Source organism: Canis lupus, chromosome 33 (genome assembly GCF_011100685.1).
Source record: "Canis lupus familiaris isolate Mischka breed German Shepherd chromosome 33, alternate assembly UU_Cfam_GSD_1.0, whole genome shotgun sequence".
In the NCBI taxonomy this organism is placed as follows: Eukaryota; Metazoa; Chordata; class Mammalia; order Carnivora; family Canidae; genus Canis; species Canis lupus.
This window is the reverse complement of record NC_049254.1, coordinates 26,464,701-26,483,271: the sequence shown is the minus strand read 5'-3', so window position 1 is coordinate 26,483,271 and position 18,571 is coordinate 26,464,701. Positions and strand designations below refer to the sequence as shown.

General features: G+C 37.0%; 1 protein-coding gene and 1 pseudogene across 4 annotated transcripts in view; both read left to right on the top strand.

Moving 5' to 3' along the window:
* HSPBAP1 (HSPB1 associated protein 1) overlaps window positions 1-18,571 on the top strand; it is a 64,734-nt gene that overhangs the window by 17,891 nt on the left and 28,272 nt on the right. The window contains exons 1-4 of one of the 4 annotated variants that reach the window (XM_038583035.1): window positions 104-256; window positions 649-738; window positions 8,400-8,523; window positions 10,702-10,883. In XM_038583035.1, the coding sequence (XP_038438963.1) occupies window positions 8,472-8,523; window positions 10,702-10,883 (234 nt within the window). In that variant the 5' untranslated portion in view covers window positions 104-256; window positions 649-738; window positions 8,400-8,471. Of the gene's footprint in view, window positions 1-70; window positions 257-648; window positions 739-8,399; window positions 8,524-10,701; window positions 10,884-18,571 lie in introns of those variants that run through there. The other 3 variants (XM_038583037.1, XM_038583036.1, XM_038583034.1) reach the window with 3 other exon arrangements.
* Window positions 9,812-9,910, top strand: LOC119867394 (annotated as a pseudogene).

The following is an 18,571-nucleotide window of genomic DNA, read 5'->3' as shown; positions in this document are numbered from 1 at the left end:
TGATACTAGCTATTTTTCCTTCATATTACATGAAATAACTTTATAGTTATCACTCTATTTCTCTCCCCAGGTGAACGTGTCAAACCTTTTACACCAGAGAAAGCAAAAGAAATTATAATGTCTTTACAACAACCTGCAGTCTTCTGTAACATGGCTTTTGATTGGCCAGCACACCACTGGACTGCTAAGCACCTTTCTGAGGTCCTTCATGACAAGCAGATCCGGTTCAGGATGGGAATGAAAAGAACAGATACAGGTAGGACTACAAGCAATCATAATAATAACATCTCTTCAGTAGCATTCCCACATTCTTAGCAGTGGTTTATGTCTAGAGAATCCTTTATTTCTAATCCTGTTTTTGACCATTTGCAGATGGGAAAGTTTTATTGGAGGTTTTAGGAGAACAGTTTGTGTTAAGACTTTTTTTTTTTTTTTTAATGTACTATGCCTGTAGTTGATAACCTTATGCAATTGATAGCCTTATAACTTTGTTCATGTATCATGGTTCACTGAATGTGGTAGAAAACTTAATATTTGTTAACGTGCTATTATTTATGTTCCCCTATGACTGAAAAAGATTATTACCAAGCTTATAGTCCCTTTTGCTTTTTACTCATGTAGAATGTGTCCTTTTATTTGTGGCTTCAGGCACTATATATATACTGCTTGCTCCTGGTTGTAATTTTATCTCTGCTCCATCAGCCACCTGACCTCTGTGGTTCTGCATCAATATGAAAAGTATGTAAAGCTGTCTTTCTTTTCATCCTTTTAAGCAATTAGAATTTGCCAGCCTCTTCTTTTTCTCTGGAGACTTGTAACATTTTGATATTTTGCCTTATAGTCAGATAAAGCAGTTGCTGTTAATTCTAAAAATAGTAAAAGGAAAGAGTGCTGTTTAAAGGAATCCATAACCATTGAATGGCTTTAGAAGTGTTTAACTTCTATTTAAATATGGGCAAGGTTGGTAGTCTACAATTTCACAGTGTTTGAAGCATTGCTGTGAAGTAGCTCTATGAATATAGGAAGTAAGAGCACAGGCTGAGTTTTTATGGGCCTTTTGCCAGTCTAGCATTTAATTTTAACCCAGAAGGAACTAGAAAATTACCCAGCTTCCCTCTAGCTTCTCCAAGCTTCTTTTTCTCCTGTTGACCTTCTCATGTATCTCTCAAGAGTTATTTGGTTTTTGGTATCTAGAACCCCCTTGTACTCATGGCAGAAACAGTAGGATTAATAAGCAAAACTCTTTAAAATCTCATTCTAATCACAGATCAAAATCTTACTGTGTTTTAAAATTAAATGCTAGACTGGCAAAAGGCCCATAAAAACTCAGCCTATGCTCTTACTTCCTTGATTTTAGTCAAATAAATCTCCCATCCACTGAGATGTCTATTAGACAATAATTTTGAGATAAATAGGAGCTATAATTTTTTTCATACCCTGGTTAGACTCCAAATACAACATGACTACTAATTGCTAATAGTTATTGAGAGCTATTGTGTCAGGCACTCTTCTGAGTGCTTTATACGTATTAATTCTTTTAATCTTCTTCAAAATCTCTTAGAATGGTTCTATTATAAGCCTATTTTCTAGATGAGGTACAGTGATTTGACATTTTCAAGCTAATACTTAAACATAAGAGAAAAAGAAAGTAGAAGTTCTCTGCAGTTGTGAGCAACTGCTCTGTTTTTACTAAAGATAATTTTTTTTAAAATAGGTACAATTCACATAACATAAAATTTATCATTTTAAAGTGTACAGTTCGGTGCTTTTAACATATGCATGATGTTGTGCAACCATCATCACTATCTAATTCCAGAACATTTCATCACCCCATAAGGAAGCCCAGTACCCTTTAAGCGGTCACTCTCCATTCCACTTTACTCCCTGACAACCTTTCTTTTCTTATAGATTTGCCTATTTCATATAAACAGAATCATTCAATACATGGCTTTTGTGTATAGCTTCTTTCATATAGCATATTTTCTAGCTTCTTTCACATAGCATATTTTCAAGATTCATCTAAGTTGTAGCATAAATCTGTACTTCATTTCTTTTTATTGTTGAATAATACTCCATTATATGTACATATCACGTTTTGTTTATCCATTCATCAGTCGATGGACATGTGGGTTGTTTCCACTTTTTGGCTATTATGAATAATGCTGCTATGAACATTTATGAGCAAGTTTTTTTATATGGATATATGTTTTCATTTCTCTTGGGTTTATACCTAGAAGGGGGATTGCTGAGTCCTACAGTAACTCTGTATTTAACCTTTTTTTTTTTTTTTTAAGGTTTTATTTATTTATTCACGAGACACAGAGAGAGAGGCAGAGACATGGGCAGAGGGAGAAGCAGGCTCCATGCAGGGAGCCTGATGTAGGACCTGATCCCGGGACTCCAGGATGACGCCCTGGACAGAAGGCCGGTGCTAAACTGCTGAGCCACCCTGGGATCCCTGTTTTTAACCTTTTAAGGAACTGCCAAAATGTTTTCCAAAGTAGCTGAACCATTTTACATTCCTACCCCAATGTATGAGGGTTTTAATTTCTCTACATCTTTGCCAATACTTACCAATTTTTTATTCCAGCCTATCCTAGTGGGTGTGAAGTGTTACCTCATAATGGTTTTGATATGCATTTCCCTAATGACTAATGATATTGAGCATCTTTTCATGTGTTTACTGACTATGTGTATGTCTTCGGAAAAATGTCTATTTGAGTCCTTTGCCCATTTTCTAATTGAGGTGGTTTTTGGTTTGAACGGGTTTTTTGGTCTTTTTGTTGTTGAGTTTAAAAAAGATCTTTACAAGGAATCCTTGGGTGGCTTAGTGGTTTAGTGCCTGCCTTTGGCCCAGGGTGTGATCCTGGAGTCCTGGGATCAAGTCCCACATCAGGCTTCCTGCATGGAGCCTGCTTTTCCCTCTGCCTATGTCTCTGCCTGTCTCTCTCCTCAGTGTCTTTCATGAATAAATAAATAAAATCTTTAAAAAAAAAAAATCTTTACAGATCTTCCTCAACTTATGATGGGATTAAGTCTTGATAAACTCATCATAAATTGAAAATATTTCAAATCAAATTTGAAATTTAATACACCTAACTGGGCACTTGGGTGACTCAGTTGGTTAAGCATCTGCCTTCAGCTCAGGTCATAATCCTGGGGTACTAGAAATCAACCCCTGAATCAGGCTCTCTGCTCAGTGAGAAGTCTCTGTCTCCCTTCGCCCCTCTGCCTGCTCGTGCTCTCTCTCTAATAAATAAACCAAATCTAAAAAAAATAATAATAATAATACACCTAACTTACCAAATGTAATAACTTAGCCTAGCCTACCTTAAATGTGCTCAGAATACTTACTAGCTTACAGTTGAGCAAAATCATCTAACGCAAAGCCGTTTTGATCAAGTATTGAATAGCTCATGTAATTGAATATGGTAGTGAAAGTGAAAAGCAGAATGATTATATGGGTACAGAATGGCTGCAAGTGTATCTGTTGTTTACCCTTGTAATGGTCTGGCTGAGATCTATTGCTTGTTGCCACTGTCCAGCATCACAAGAGAGTATCATAGTGCATATCACTAGCCAGAGAAAAGATCCAAATTCAAAATTTCAAGTACAGTTTCTACTGAATATGTATCACTTTCACACCATCATAAGGTCAAAAAATCATTAAGTCAAACCACTGTGTGTAGGGGACTTTATATATTCTGGATATCAGAACTTTATCAGACTTAGGACTTTTATTTTTTTATTTTTATTTTTATTTATTCATGAGAGACACAGAGAGAGAGGCAGAGACATAGGGAGAGGGAGAGGCAGGCTCCCTGCGGGGAGTCTGCTACAGGCAAGGACTTGATCCCAGGAACCTTGGGATCACAACCTGATCCTAAGGCAGATGCTTAACCATTGAGCCACCCAGGTGCCCTTCTCTTGATGTCAAATGTGGTTTTTAAAGAGCTAATACTTGGGCAGGCCGGGTGTCTCAGCAGTTTAGTGCCACCTTCAGCCCAGGGCCTGATCCTAGAGACCCAAGATCGAGTCTCAAGTCAGGACTCCCTGCATGAAGCCTGCTTCTCTCTCCGCCTCTCTCTCTCTCTGTGTCTCTCATGAATAAATAAATAAAATCTTTAAAAATAAATAAATAAAAAATAAAGGGCTAATACTCTGTTGTATGTTAGTATCGTAATTAAATTTTTTCTATTTAGATTACTTGGAAGCTTCAAATTTATAAATAAGATTGTAAGTGAGCATCTTTGAAAATAAATCTTGTTCAAGTTTCTGATGATTTTCCTAGGATAGATTCCTAGAAAGAGAATGACTGGGTCAAAGGGTATAAATGTTATGAGTAAGCAGCATGATGCATGAACCTTCTTATACCAGAAACCTCTGAGTCATCTGATTGTCCCTTAAAGTGGTGTCTGGTGACCCTGTGACTTATACCCTAAATATGTACCATCTACCTCCTTCTCTCATTCCAGGTGGGGTCACCCTGCTCTCTCTCAGCAACACGGTTGCAGTAGTCTGTCATAGTCCCTCTGCACCCCCTGTCTTTTTTTTTTTTTTTCAATTTACTCACTGAGAGAGAGGCAGAGACACAGGTAGAGGGAGGAGCAGGCTCCATGCAGGGAGCCTGATGTAGGACTCGATCCCGGGTCTCCAGGATCACGCCCTAGACTGAAGGCGGCACTAAACCGCTGAGCCACCGGGGCTGCCCTCCCCTGTCTTTCCTATCCAGGCCATGCTCCATACTGAAACCAGAAACAGTTTTTTTAAAAAAACAGATCTCATCCTATTTTTCTGCTTACAACCCTTAAATGGCCTCCGTAATCCTTAGGCTAAAGGTCAAAATTTGTGTGTGGTATAGAGATCTCTGTTTGCCTCATCAGCTTAATCCCTCTCCCTGAGCTCGGGCCAAACAAGCTTTTTTTATTTTTTTATTTTTTTATTTTTTATTTTTTATTATTTTTTTTTTCAGCTTTTGTATTTCCAGAGGTTGGGTTCTCCTTTCTTCAGGGCTTTTACATCTAGAGTCCAGCCATTCTTTTCTCCTTTCCCATTTTCCCTTACTGCAGCTTTCCCTGGTTAACTCCTCTTCTTCCTTCAGATTTTTGCTCAAATATTTTGTCATGGAGGTCTTTACTGATCACATACCTCTGCCTCCCGAATCAGGTGCAGCTACTCAGTTAACTCTGAGTACCTTGTATTTCCCAGTAGCCCCTAGCTCAGAATCACGTGGTTAGTCTGTAAGTAAATAACTGTTTACTGTCTCTCCTCCGTTCAAGAAGGCCACCTTGTGAGGGCCAGGGTCAGGCCTCGCCATGGGCTGAGCACCTAATGGCACTCAGATATTTGTGGAGTAAAAGAATGAAGGCTTTTGGTACCTGTGGCAGAGTGCTTTGCAGAAAAGTAGTTTCCATTTACTCTCTTTTCAGAACATGCAAGGGTGTCTGTTTTGCCACTCCGTTGCCCAAACCAAGATTTGTCTTTAATTTCTTTTTTTTTTTTTAAGATTTTATTTATTGGGCAGCCCGGGTGGCTCCGTGGTTTAGCACCGCCTTTAGCCCAGGGCATGATCCTGGAGACCCGGGATCGAATCCCATGTCGGGCTCCCTGCATGGAGCCTGCTTCTCCCTCTGCCTGTGTCTTTGCCTTTCTCCCTCCATGTCTCTCATGAATAAATAAATAAAATATTTTTAAAAAGAAAAAGATAAGATTTTATTTATTTACTTGAGAGAGTGCATGAAAACATGAGCTGGGAGTGTGGATGGGAAGGGCAGAGGCAGAGGGAGAAGCAGGCTCCCCGCTAAGCAGGCAGCTTGATGTGGGGCTTGATCCCAAGACCCTGGGATCATGACCTGAGCCTAAGGCAGACGCTTAAGCCTCCCAGGAGCCCTGAGATTTATCTTTTTTTAGAAAAAATCTGCTGATACTTTATATAGTCCAATGAACTATTATTTCACTAACATTTTATTCTTTACTTAGAAGTTCCCTTCTGTATCTTGAAAATAAATATCTTAATATTTTCTTCTAATAGCTTGATTTCCTTTTTACATTTTACTCTTTATCCTTTCCATATTTATTTTGATATATGATGTTCACTGACTTTTTTTAGTTAAGCTGGAAATAACCGTACCTTTTATTTTAGTATTGTTTACTGAATAATCCTTTTTTCCCCTACCGACTTTGAAATCCTCTTAATTATATTACTGTATTCTTACAACTTCCAGCACCTATTGTTTGGACCATCTATTGAGCTATCAGTTTTGAAGCCAGTAAAACATTGTTTTAAAAGATTTATTTATTTATTCATGATAGAGAGAGAGAGAGAGAGAGGTAGAGACACAGGAGGAGGGAGAAGCAGGCTCCATGCCGGGAGCCTGACGCGGGACTCGATCCCAGGACTCCAGGATTGCACCCTGGGCCAAAGGCAAGCGCTAAACCACTGAGCCACCCAGGGATCCCGCCAGTAAAACATTTTTAAAATGCTATTTCAGCAACTGATATATAGTTTAATATTTGAAAGAACAACTTGTCTTCCCTGATCCTCTTCCTCATAGATGTTATTGAATTTTATTCCTTTAAATGAATTTTAGAGCTAAATAATGTACTCATATTAAGCAAATCCTGTTGAGATTTTTTTTTTAAGATTTTAACTGTTTATTCATGAGAGATGCAGAGAGGGGAGGGGGGGCAGAGACACAGGCAGAGGGAGAAGCAAGCTACAAGCAGGGAGCCCGATGTGGGACTCAGTCCTGGGTCTCCAGGATCAGGCCCTGGGCTGAAGGCAGCACTAAACCGCTGAGCCACTGGAGCTGCCCCCTGTTGAGATTTTAAGTGAAAATTCGTTAAGTGCTGTAAATTAATTCAGAAAGAATCTACCTTGTGATAATACTGTTATCTTCCTATGCAAGAACATGTCATTATCACCTAGCAGGTTCATTTTATCTCTCAGTAAAAAGACTTGGGGTTTTCATATAGATCTACAAATTTCTTAAAATATAATAAATATAAACTTTTTAAGCTGTTAGGAAGGAAAATATTTTTATGTATTATAATTTTTCTAACTAGTTGTGATGGTAGATTTTAAAAAGCCGTTTATTTTTGTATGTGTATTTTTTATCCAGCCATTTATTGGTGTATGTAGGTTTTTAGTTTGTTCTTGTGTGTTTTCTAGGGTGACAGGCATTTGATCTTACAATCAGTGATAACCTTGTTAATTTCCTATTGAATGTATTTCTTATTTTTGTTTAAGGTCTTGGTTTGAGTTTTTCTAGAATGCTTGCGATAATAATATTATTGTATGTTTCTCTTAGTTTGTTTTAGGAAGCAGATAATGACATCTCATAGCTCTTTGAAACCATTCTGGATCTGGGCAGCCCTGGTGGCTCAGTGGTTTAGTGCTGCCTTCAGCCCAGGGTGTGATCCTGGAGACCCGGGATCGAGTCCCACATTGGGCTCCCTGCATGGAGCCTGCTTCTCCCTCTGCCTGTATCTCTGCCTCTTTCTCTCTCTCTCTTTGTGTCTCTCATAAATAAATAAAATCTTTAAAAAAAAGAAACCATTCTGAATCAAATTCATTTGGATCATAGGTGCCCAGTGGCAATACTATACCTCAGCTGGCCCAGTAATTTGGGAAAAGCAGTTGTAGAAATAAGCCTAAGTATGCAGTGATGGTCAAAAGTACCTACATTTCATGCAGTGTTTTCTTGCTTGAAAAATGAGGAAGTCTAACAAAATGGAGAAATATTTGTTTCCCTGCTCTGCAAAAAAATATTTTAGGACTCCCTTTTATGAGAGTTAGAAGCAAGTTCAGGGATCCCTGGGTGGCGCAGCGGTTTAGCGCCTGCCTTTGGCCCAGGGCACGATCCTGGAGACCCGGGATCGAATCCCACGTCGGGCTCCCGGTCCATGGAGCCTGCTTCTCCCTCTGCCTGTGTCTCTGCCTCTCTCTCTCTCTCTCTCTCTCTCTCTGTGTGTGACTATCATAAATAAATAAAAATTAAAAAAAAAAAAGAAGCAAGTTCAACTTACACACTACTTCCAAATCCTGAGCTTAGTTGAGCTGCTTCTTAACCTAACATGTTGACAGTAAGTGGGATGAAAATTGCAGCTGCCTGAGCTACTTCAATGTTAAATGAAAGAACAATAATAATGAAGTTAGAAAGGAATAATTGCATTGCAGAAAATAAACTAAGAAAAACAACTCTACTACCCAGAAAGAAATTGTCGTGATAACAGAATGAAAACAACACCTTTTGTGTGCTACTTCCAGGAAGGAAAAATTCAAAAGATTCTATTTTGAAATCACTGTAAATGTAAAAGTCTGTCATTTACATTCATTCCATTCATTGTAATTTTCTCCTGACAGTAACAGTTCTCATATGTAATTTTTGCCCTTTTAGGTTTTCATTTTTTAAAGTACAGAACTTGCTGTGACAGAGAACAAAGTCCCCTGATGAGGCTGCAATGCAGACATGCCTGTGAAAACTGGCCTCCTACTGTACCCCCCAGGGATAAGTGTCTCAAGTAATGGCTTTAGTATTCAGTTCGATCAGTTGGATTGAATTTTATGAACTAAAAACTCATAAGACAGTGTAATATCTTCAGGCTTCCATTGGAGCTTACTGAAATGACTATAAAATGACTCCTGTTTCCCAGAACCATGCAGCTTTCTTGCCACATGGGTTTTTGTTTGTGTGTATTCCTATATTGTTGGGTAAATGCTTAATGATAATGTTGATAATATTAAGAACGTATATGTATTGATGGGTTCCCGAGTGGCAGCTGTTCTGTGTGTTTCTCAAAAATCGTCAAATTTAAATAGTTCTTAAATATTGCAGATTTTTATCTTTTAGATAAACATGCTCCTGTAAAGTTTTCCTTCTCAAAGTCAGATGACAAATTGTGGAAGTAGATGAATTAGGATGGCTCTTTGACACACACTCTCCCCTCTATTACTTCTCCACCTTTCTGAGGTCATAGGAAAAAGAGAGGAGGGGGGAAAAGATGGTTAAGATAATCCTAGGCAGTTCAGGCAGAAGTGGAGGGAAGAGATAAAAGCTGTTGAAAAAAGAGTCTGAATAACCTTCTCCTCTTACTACTAATTCAGCTAACTTTTGAAGGGCCTCAAGTAAATGTAAGAATCAGAATTAGAGCCTGTTACTGAGCATCTGCTATGTTTTAGGCATTGTGCTGACTTACAAGCAGAAGATCTATATCACTTAAAACAATTTCACGCTGGTCATAATCAGATTTCTTGAATATTCATTCCCCATACGGCATTTAAAATATTTTGCTTATTACCAAAAAACTTTCATTTTATCACTATTTAGAAGAATAGTTCTTGGATAAACAAAGGCATACCCATAATAACAAACCATTCTCGATAGACAGTAGACTTCTCTCTGAGCTTTCCTGATCAACCTACATCTCTGGGTCTTTGCCTCTTCCTATGTGTCCATGGCACATTTTTCATTTAATTATGTAATGCCTCAAATTTCCTATTATTCAGGCTAAAGCTTTATCTTTGTCTAAATATATTCTCAACTCAAGAATATTACCACCTCTCTCTTTTATGTTCCCACAAGCCTGAGCACAGTGCTAGTTACAAATTAGGTACTTAATAAATGATTCTGAAATAAATGAGTTAATGAATAAATGAACAGACTTTAAGTTACCATTGGCCACTTAATGATTCTGAGGAACTATGTTTGATATATGCACAGTATAAAGTTGGAAAATTTTCAAAAGACTTTTGTCACTACTTTCTTTTTATCTGAAGAAGTAGCTCTCACATTTTTTGGTCTCAGGATCCCTTTGCACTTAAAAAGTATTGAATTCCCCAGTACAGAGAAGATCAGCATGGCCCCTGTACAAGGATGGCATGCAACTTCATGAAGCAGTCCATATTTTCTGTAATATTTGGAAATGCAATAAATGCTGTACCTTTAAAAAAAAATTACTGAGTTCACCCATAAGCCTTTGTCAGTATGGATTATGTCCAGTGATGCTTATTACCAAATTATAAATTAAAACTGAGACATTTCGGGATCCCTGGGTGGCGCAGCGGTTTGGTGCCTGCCTTTGGCCCAGGGTGTGATCCTGGAGACCCGGGATTGAATCCCACATTGGGCTCCTGGTTCATGGAGCCTGCTTCTCCCTCTGCCTATGTCTCTGCCTCTCTCTCTCTCTGTGTGTGACTATCATAAATAAATAAAAATTTAAAAAAAAAACTGAGACATTTTAAAAATACAAGAACATAAGCACGTATTCCACTAGTTGCAGAGCAGTGACATCAACTAATGTCATGTAGCTTCTGATAAACTCCATTATACGCTCATGAAAGAATGAGAATGAGAAATATCCAAGTATTACTGTGAAAATAGTTTAGACCTCACAGACCTTTGAAAAGGTCTTGGAAGATTAATCTAAGGGATACCACTGGATTACTGAATCAGGCTTTACTAAGGGTAGTCAGTCTTTAATCATAAGGTTAAAACATTGTTTTTTATCTTTGTTAAATCATGAATGTTGTGGGTGTTGTAGATGGTTCTAATTATATAGCAAGTGCAGAATTAATTTTTGATTAATGTGAAATGATAGTTAACATTTTTTGGTTGAAATTATCTTCATTTTAAGAAAACAATATTTGGAAATTGTGTTTAGTATACATTTAAAAGTTGGATGGATTCTTTTATATTGCAGTTCCTCAGTTTGAAACAACATGTGCTTATGTAGAAGCTACACTTGAAGAGTTTCTGACCTGGAACTGTAACCAGTCTACTATTTCTGGACCATTTAGAGATTATGACCATTCCAAATTCTGGGCTTACGCTGACTATAAATATTTTATCAGCCTATTTGACGACAAGACAGATATTTTCCAGGTAAGTCAATACATTCCTTTTAATCATGGTAATAATTTATTCCTTTTAATCATGGTAATAATTTATTCTTGAGAATAGATCACAAATTAGAACCTCTCTGGTACCTTATTCCTTCACTGTCATCTCCTCTCAAAAGTAGACCCTGCAAGTCTTAAATATTTTATCCACTCAAGTTAAAAGATTTGCTCAGGAGAAGTATAAAGTTTGGCTCACATGGATGAGCAGCCTTGTCACTATTTTCCTACTCCCCAAACTTCTGACACACTTTCTCATTTGCCTGCAAACAGTGCCTGAACTAGTTTGGAGCATATGGGAAGCATAGATTGTGTATAGAACTTTCTTTCCTCCTGACCTACATAGAAGTTTTTATTCTGTTAGTGAGGCAGAGGGAAGTACAGCACTGATGATTACACGAAGGACGCATTCGTGAAATCCTGGAGTCTTCCCAGGCTGCAGCTGTTGCCATCGGTCCCTGCTCTGGGGGGTTAGTACAGCTTTATGGCCTGAGGCAGAGAGTGCTGGGCTCCTGGTATTTGATTGCAGAAGTCCTGCAGAAGTATGGGAGTGCTTGCAGAAGTAAGAATGTGGAAATTCTTTGTCATGTGTTGACATAACTGACAGCAGAATTTGCTGACTACTATATCCTCTTTTAAGTGTTTTCTACTCAAACTGCCAGCTTATTTTGTGGGGTGATTTCACAAATTCCCTCTTCTGGTTTCTGTGTGGGTGTTAGGCATGAGGCAGGATGGGCATAGTTCCAGGAAGCTGTTTGGATGACTCTGCCTTACCCACAATCAGGTCAGGGCTCTAGAGTCCTTTATTCTGCGTCTGATCCTTTGTCCATAGAAGTATTTCACCCTCGCTGCAGGCTGTCATGCTCCCACTACTCAGCCTCCTGTACTGCTCTCCTCTTGCCTGTCATCATCACCCCCTCTCTGGACTTGCCTTTTACATAGACTGATAGTCCTTAGACTTTTTTTTTTTTTAAGTTTTATTTAAATTCAAGTTAGTTCATATACAGTATAATGTTCACTATGGGTATACAGTATAGTGATTCAGCATCCCATAGATCGCCCAGTGCTCCTAATCCCCACACCTATTTCCTTTTCCATTCAGCCTGTATTTTTCTTTTTCACTTTGAGTTAAGATATAGATGCTGAGGTTTACATAGTTATTATAATACAGTGATCAATACTTTGTAACTTTAACAATTGTTTTAAATAGTTACTTAAATTTTGCTTTTTATTAAAAAGGAAAAACATATCACTTGTCTCAGAATTGTTAGTTGAGAATAAATTTGTATTCTCATAACTATGAAAGAATGCATCACCTTTGAAAACATTCAGTATGGGCAGCCCAGGTGGCTCAGCAGTTTAGCACTGGGGACCCAGGATCGAGTCCCACGTCAGGCTCCCTGCATGGAGCTTGCTTCTCCCTCTGCCTGTGTCTCTGCCTCTATCTCTCTCTCTCTGTGTCTCTCATGAATAAATAAATAGAATCTTTAAAAAAAAAAAAACTCAGTAGATGCTTTCTGAATCCAAAGTCTATACCAAATCCACTATTTACTTATTTTTAAATGATAGTTTTTGAGATAATTTTTTTCTTATAACACTATCTGTGATCACTTTAAGAATCTTTAACCCTGGAATTTTTAGATATCATAGTTCACTTTTAGAGTCTTTTGTCTTTCTTATACTCTCACCCATCCTGTAGATAGACTAGTACTTTTTTACTGTGTGTTTCAGATAAAACATTGTATAATAGCAATATTTATCAAGTACTTCTTATACTTAGTGCTTTTCTAAGTTTACATTTGTAATCATCACATTATAATAATTACTCCTGTTTTAAGAAAAAAGAGGCACAGAGACGTAAACATTTTCTGAAATTCCACAGCTAAGAAAAGGTAACCCTTGCAGTCTGTCCTGCAGGCTTTAACTGCTGCAGTGTATGCATACATTGGGTCCAAAATATATTTAGTTCTTTATGACCCCACAGCTAGGGGTAAGGACTTCCATGTCTGCTGAGTCTGGGCTCACTCTACCTTGCATGAATGTCTCAGCCCAGGCATAACAGCACTGGGCAGGCATGTGTCCTGTCCATTAAGTGTGGATATGAAAGGCCTTTTGGTAGTGTGCTGGAATTCTAATTGAGCCCTTATAAGACCTGATGTTTTTCAGTTGAATGAATTTTCAGTCAGCTCACATTATGGTGATTAATCCTCTGGTTTAGAACAGGGAAATCTGCTATGAACAACCAAATTCATTATATCATTTTTAATCTCAGATGTCTGAGCCTGAAGTCTTAAATCACAGGTACCTAAGTTGTTTCTCTTTTACCACTATAACTCATTCATTCACCAGGTCTTACTACTTATTATTGTTTTAAGCTTTCTTCCCTTTGTTATAAAATGTTGGGTAGTTAAACATTAAAACAGATAATTGTAAAAAATTTCTGTTAATTCATTTAAAAAATCATTATATGTGAACATAACATTTTTACAACAACAACTATATTGAGGGACGCCTGAGTGGCTCAGTGGTCGAGCCATCTGCCTTTGGCTCAGAGCCTGATCCCAGAGTTCTGGGATCGAGTCCCACAGGGGGCTCCTTGTGGGGAGCCTGCTTCTCCCTCTGCCTATGTCTCTGCCTCTCTCTCTGTCTCTCATGAATAAATAAATAAAATCTTAAAAAAAAAAAGAAAACTATATTCAAAAAAATTTTTAATGTTATAAGAGTAGTGTCATTGTTTTACATTTTTGTGAGTCTTGTTAATATCTGGTTTAATAGAAGATAGCTATACTGTATCTACATCTTTATTCAGTCTAATTTATTTGAAGTATATGAAGAACATATTGCCTTACACATATAGCAGCTGAAAAAAATAAGACTATTTTATTTATTTATTTAAAGATTTTTTTTGAGAGAGAGAGAGAGAGAGGGAATGAGTGAGAGAATGAGCACGAGCAGGGGGAGAGGCAGGGGGAGGCAGAGAAGCAGACTCCCAGCTGAGCAGGGAGCCCAACTTGGAGCTCGATCATAGGACCACGGGATCATAACCTGAGCCAAAGACAGAGGCTTAAGTGACTGAGTCACCTAGACACCCCAAAATAGGACTATTTTAGAAACTTTTTTTAGATAATTGTGAATTTCTTTTTTATAGTCCACCAAACTTGACAAGGAGTAATTTCTTAAAGGTTCATTTGTTGCAGTACAGAATCTGAGTGCATAATCAATGAATTCTTTGTACTTATACAATAAATTCCATTGGTCCAGGCACCTGGGTGGCTCAGTTGATTGTCTACCTTCAGCTCAGGTTATGATTCCAAGGTCTTGGAACTAGTCCCGCATTAGGCTCCCTGCTCAGCAGGGAGTCTACTTCTCCCTCTGCCCCTCACCCTGCTCATTCATTCTCTGTGTCTCTCTGTCTCTGTCTCTCTCTCTTTATTGTGAAAATAAACAAAATCTTTTTAAAAATACCATCTTGCATGGAATGGATCTTTTGTAATGCTTTTCATTGGCCGTTTGGAAAATACTGGTTTACTGAATTATATAGATCTTCCAAAGGTTGACAAATTTCCATATACTTCATTTAAAAAGTGACATTTATTAATATCATCACCATTCTCATCAGAAAAGTCTTTTGGGATCCCTGGGTGGCGCAGCGGTTTGGCGCCTGCCTTTGGCCCGGGGCGCGATTCTGGAGACCCGGGATCGAGTCCCACATTGGGCTCCTGGTGCATGGAGCCTGCTTCTCCCTCTGCCTGTGTCTCTGCCTCTCTCTCTCTCTCTGTAACTATCATAAATAAAAAAAAAAAAAAAAAAATTAAAGAAAAGTCTTTTGAGTATTAAGAAGCTTTCAAGCTCATGTGTTTCATGATACCAGTTCTCAAAAGCATTTTCGTTCTGTTCAAATATTTTCTAATTCCCCTTGTGATGTATTGTTTGACTTATGGATTATTTAGAAGTATAATGTTTAGTTTCCAAATATTTGCAGATTTTCCAGCTATCTTTCTGTCATTGATTTCTTTTTTTTTTTTATTTCTAATTTAAATTCATTGTGGTCAGAAAACATATATGATTTCAGTCCTTTGAAAGTCATTGTTTACTGCCCAGAATATAGTCATTCTTGATTAATGTTCTAGATGCACTTGAAAATAATGTGTATTCTGCTATTGTTATGTTTTATAAGTGTCATCAAGTCGATTCTTTAAATCTCCTGTATCCTTACTGATTTTCTGTAGGCTTGTTCTGCCCATTATATAGAGAAAGGTATGGAAATTTCCTGACTACAATTGTATATACGTTTCTTTTTCAGTTTAGGTTAGTCAGTTTTTGTGTCATGTACTTTGAAACTGTTATTAGGTTCATATACATTTAGGATTATTATGTCCTCTCAATAGATTGATCTTTTATAATGAAATGATCTTCTTTCTCCTAGAGTTTTCCTTTTTCTGAAGTCTATTTGTTTAGTTTGCCTTTGGTTACTATTAGCATGAGAAGGGAATACTTACTATATGATTCCATTTATATAAAATTGTAGAACTCGCAAATAAATATATAGTGACCAAAAAGATTGAGAACAAGGGGCTAGAGAGAGATGGGTTACTGAGGATCATAGGAAAACTCAGACATGATCAAAATGTTTGCCATCTTGATTATAGTGATGGTTTATCACATGTATATATGTAAAAATTCATCAAATTGTACACTTTAAATATATGCTGTTTATTGTGCATCAATTATACCTCAGTAAAGCTATTTTAAAAACAAAAGAATACAATGCTGCCTGGTACATTTTGATTCCACTGTCCTGACACCAGCAGTTTTATTCACCATTGTTTTTTGTGCAATCAATGCAAATGTCAACATTTAGAAATAGACAAATAACGTCTTAATAGTATTATGAACATAATTTAAACCTCACAGGTCCTTTGAAAAGGTCTCAGTGACTCCTAAGGGATCCATGGACCACCTTGAGAACTTCTGGTTTACAACATCACTTCTGATACTACTCTTTATTCCTCCAGTTCTGACTCCTCTACTAATCAATTCTAAAACAGATTCTCATGAAGTTACATTCCAAGTCATGCTACAGATTAAATATTGAAATACATTAATCATGTTCATAAAAATTTCATGACTTTAAAATTGTATAAGAATAGCATTTGAAACTCTCCCCAGTATGACTGATATGACCTGTCTCCTAGGCTTATGTCCCTATTGTCTCCTTGCTCAGTGCTAGATGGTCTTGTTTTCCTTCATCTCCTGAGCTTTGTTCATGCTTTTCTCAATTTCTGTCTAATAAAATTCTACTTAGAGCCTGGCTCAGGTTCAGTCTTAGCTATGAAGCCTTCTCAACCACTGTACCCACAGCCATCCATTCCTTGCCTGTATGTTTTATTTGGATTATTTAAATGGTTCACGACATAGAATGTTTGTGTCTTGTTTTTCTAACAATATCAACTCTTGGGGAATGTGGACAATGTTTTATAGCTTTTTATTCCCACAAACTGCTAACATAGTGCTGAATCCAAATAGGTATTTGAATGATTACAGAGGAGTATTATTTATCTGATTCTTACCATTTCTTATTTTGATAGTTCTTTGGTTTTTTAGCATCTTTCTGGGAATGTTTTAATTTGTACCACTAGTTTCGCCTTTGTCAAATTTCTCTAGCTTCTGGGTAATCGTAGCATTTGTCAATCTTGATAAGAAATTATTAGCTCTCTTCAGCCTTTACTGGTTTTATAAGTTTTTAAGTGTAGACTCTAAAGTTTCCATCTATTAATCCTTTCTTCTACAAATTAAAATTATTCACTAATAAATATATATAATATTTATATATACTGATAAATACACTGGTAAATATACCAACACGATCCGAAAATATCCTGTAGCCTTAGAGGTGGCCAGCAATTGTGATTTTTGACACTTAACTGACTTTTATGTATGGCAAATGAAATTGTCCCATTATTTTTCAGTTGTCCATCACATCATTGATGAATTTAAATAAAACTTAATTTGGAATCTTTTGTTCTCTACTTCTCAAGAAAGGTAGGGAATTTGTGAGAGTACTGCATAAAATTTCTCTCATTAGGGAAGAATGTTAACTTTTGTAATTATCAATAAGAATCATCATAATTGAAGCTATTAGAATCAACATAAAGCAGAAAGGATTTTGCCCCAAGAATGTTTCCCAGGCAGATTCCATTTCATGTTGTGATTCATATTGGCTGCTGAGAGTCAGGAGGCCTGTTAATTCACCAGGACACAGAATTGCACAAGATGCAATACATGAAAGATTAGCTCTAACCTGTCTTGGACTTTATAACATAGCTATAAGAGTATGTTGAAATTGAGCCAGGTGGTTTAGTAATGATTAAAAGGGTTTGATGGTCAGTGATGCTTTCTGATGAGGCAAATTGGAATGTAAGAATCTGAGTGTTTATCCAAGCCTATCTGTTGGTAGAAAGTTAACTACTTCTTTTCTGTTTATGCTATCTAAAGTAGTTTTCCTAAGGAAAAAAAAAGAGCCTTAAATACTTGGTAATTTATAATGTCCATTTAAGAGGCTGTTTAAAAATTTAAATTGAAGTATTTATCCTTTAAATATATATATTTAGTTTCATATATAATTATAATTAATTGTATTGTTTTAAAGTTTCATTTTTGTTGTTTTGACCAATATATGCTTTTTTTTCAGACATAAAACTCATTATGGAATTAATGTATAATCAGTTTTTATAAATTTTTGATCTAGGCATGGAGAAATAATAGAGTGAGACAACTTTTTATGTGACAAATGGAATCAAATTAACCATGTCCATGAGTCACCCAAACAGTGTGGTATAGGTAAAAGAACAAATAGTTTTGAGTTGGGGTGTTCTCAGAGCCTAGAGCTTACACCAACTAGCTCATATCAAATCTGGGCTCTGAGAATACCCCAACTCAAAATGTACCATCGTTTAGAATCAAACAACTTAAGAATGAGTTATTTTTTGGTGATTGGTTTATATGGTGTGCTTAAAAAAAAAAAAAAAAAAAAAAAAAAAGGCCACTATCCTGTATTATAAGCATCTTACCAGTTTTCTTCAATTCTTTGGTTAAAACTAGAATTACAGAAGATTTAGTTACTTGTACAACATTTTTAAGATGGTGTTTGATTCTGGAATAATTATTTAACTTGTTAAATGAAACAGGTTTAGGAGTTACTCAGCTTCAGCATAAAAAGAAGTCTACCTACATTAGTAACTCAAGCAATTTTTGAGCATGTGTTTTACTCATTGTGTTAGGCACTGGAGATGCCAACCTGAATAAAATAAAAACTGGCCTCCCATGAGACTTTAAAGTGGAATGCAGAAACCAAACCTTAAGATAGAACAATATGAAATGTACTGTTAGAGCTCAGTACTATTCCTGACATTTATCACTTAAACAGTAGTAATAGTTTTAGAGTATTATGCATAATCTAGAATATTGAAGTGTAAACATTTTGAATGTTTTCTTTTATTCAACCAGAGTTTTAAAGTCTCTTATTTAAAGTGTCAGGGAGGGGGCGCGGCCCTGGGTGGCTCAGCGGTTTAGCTCTGCCTTCAGCCCAGGAGACCTAGGATCAAGTCCCAGGTCAGGCTCCCTGCATGGAGCCTGCTTCTCCCTCTGCCTATGTCTCTGCGTCTCTCTCTCTCT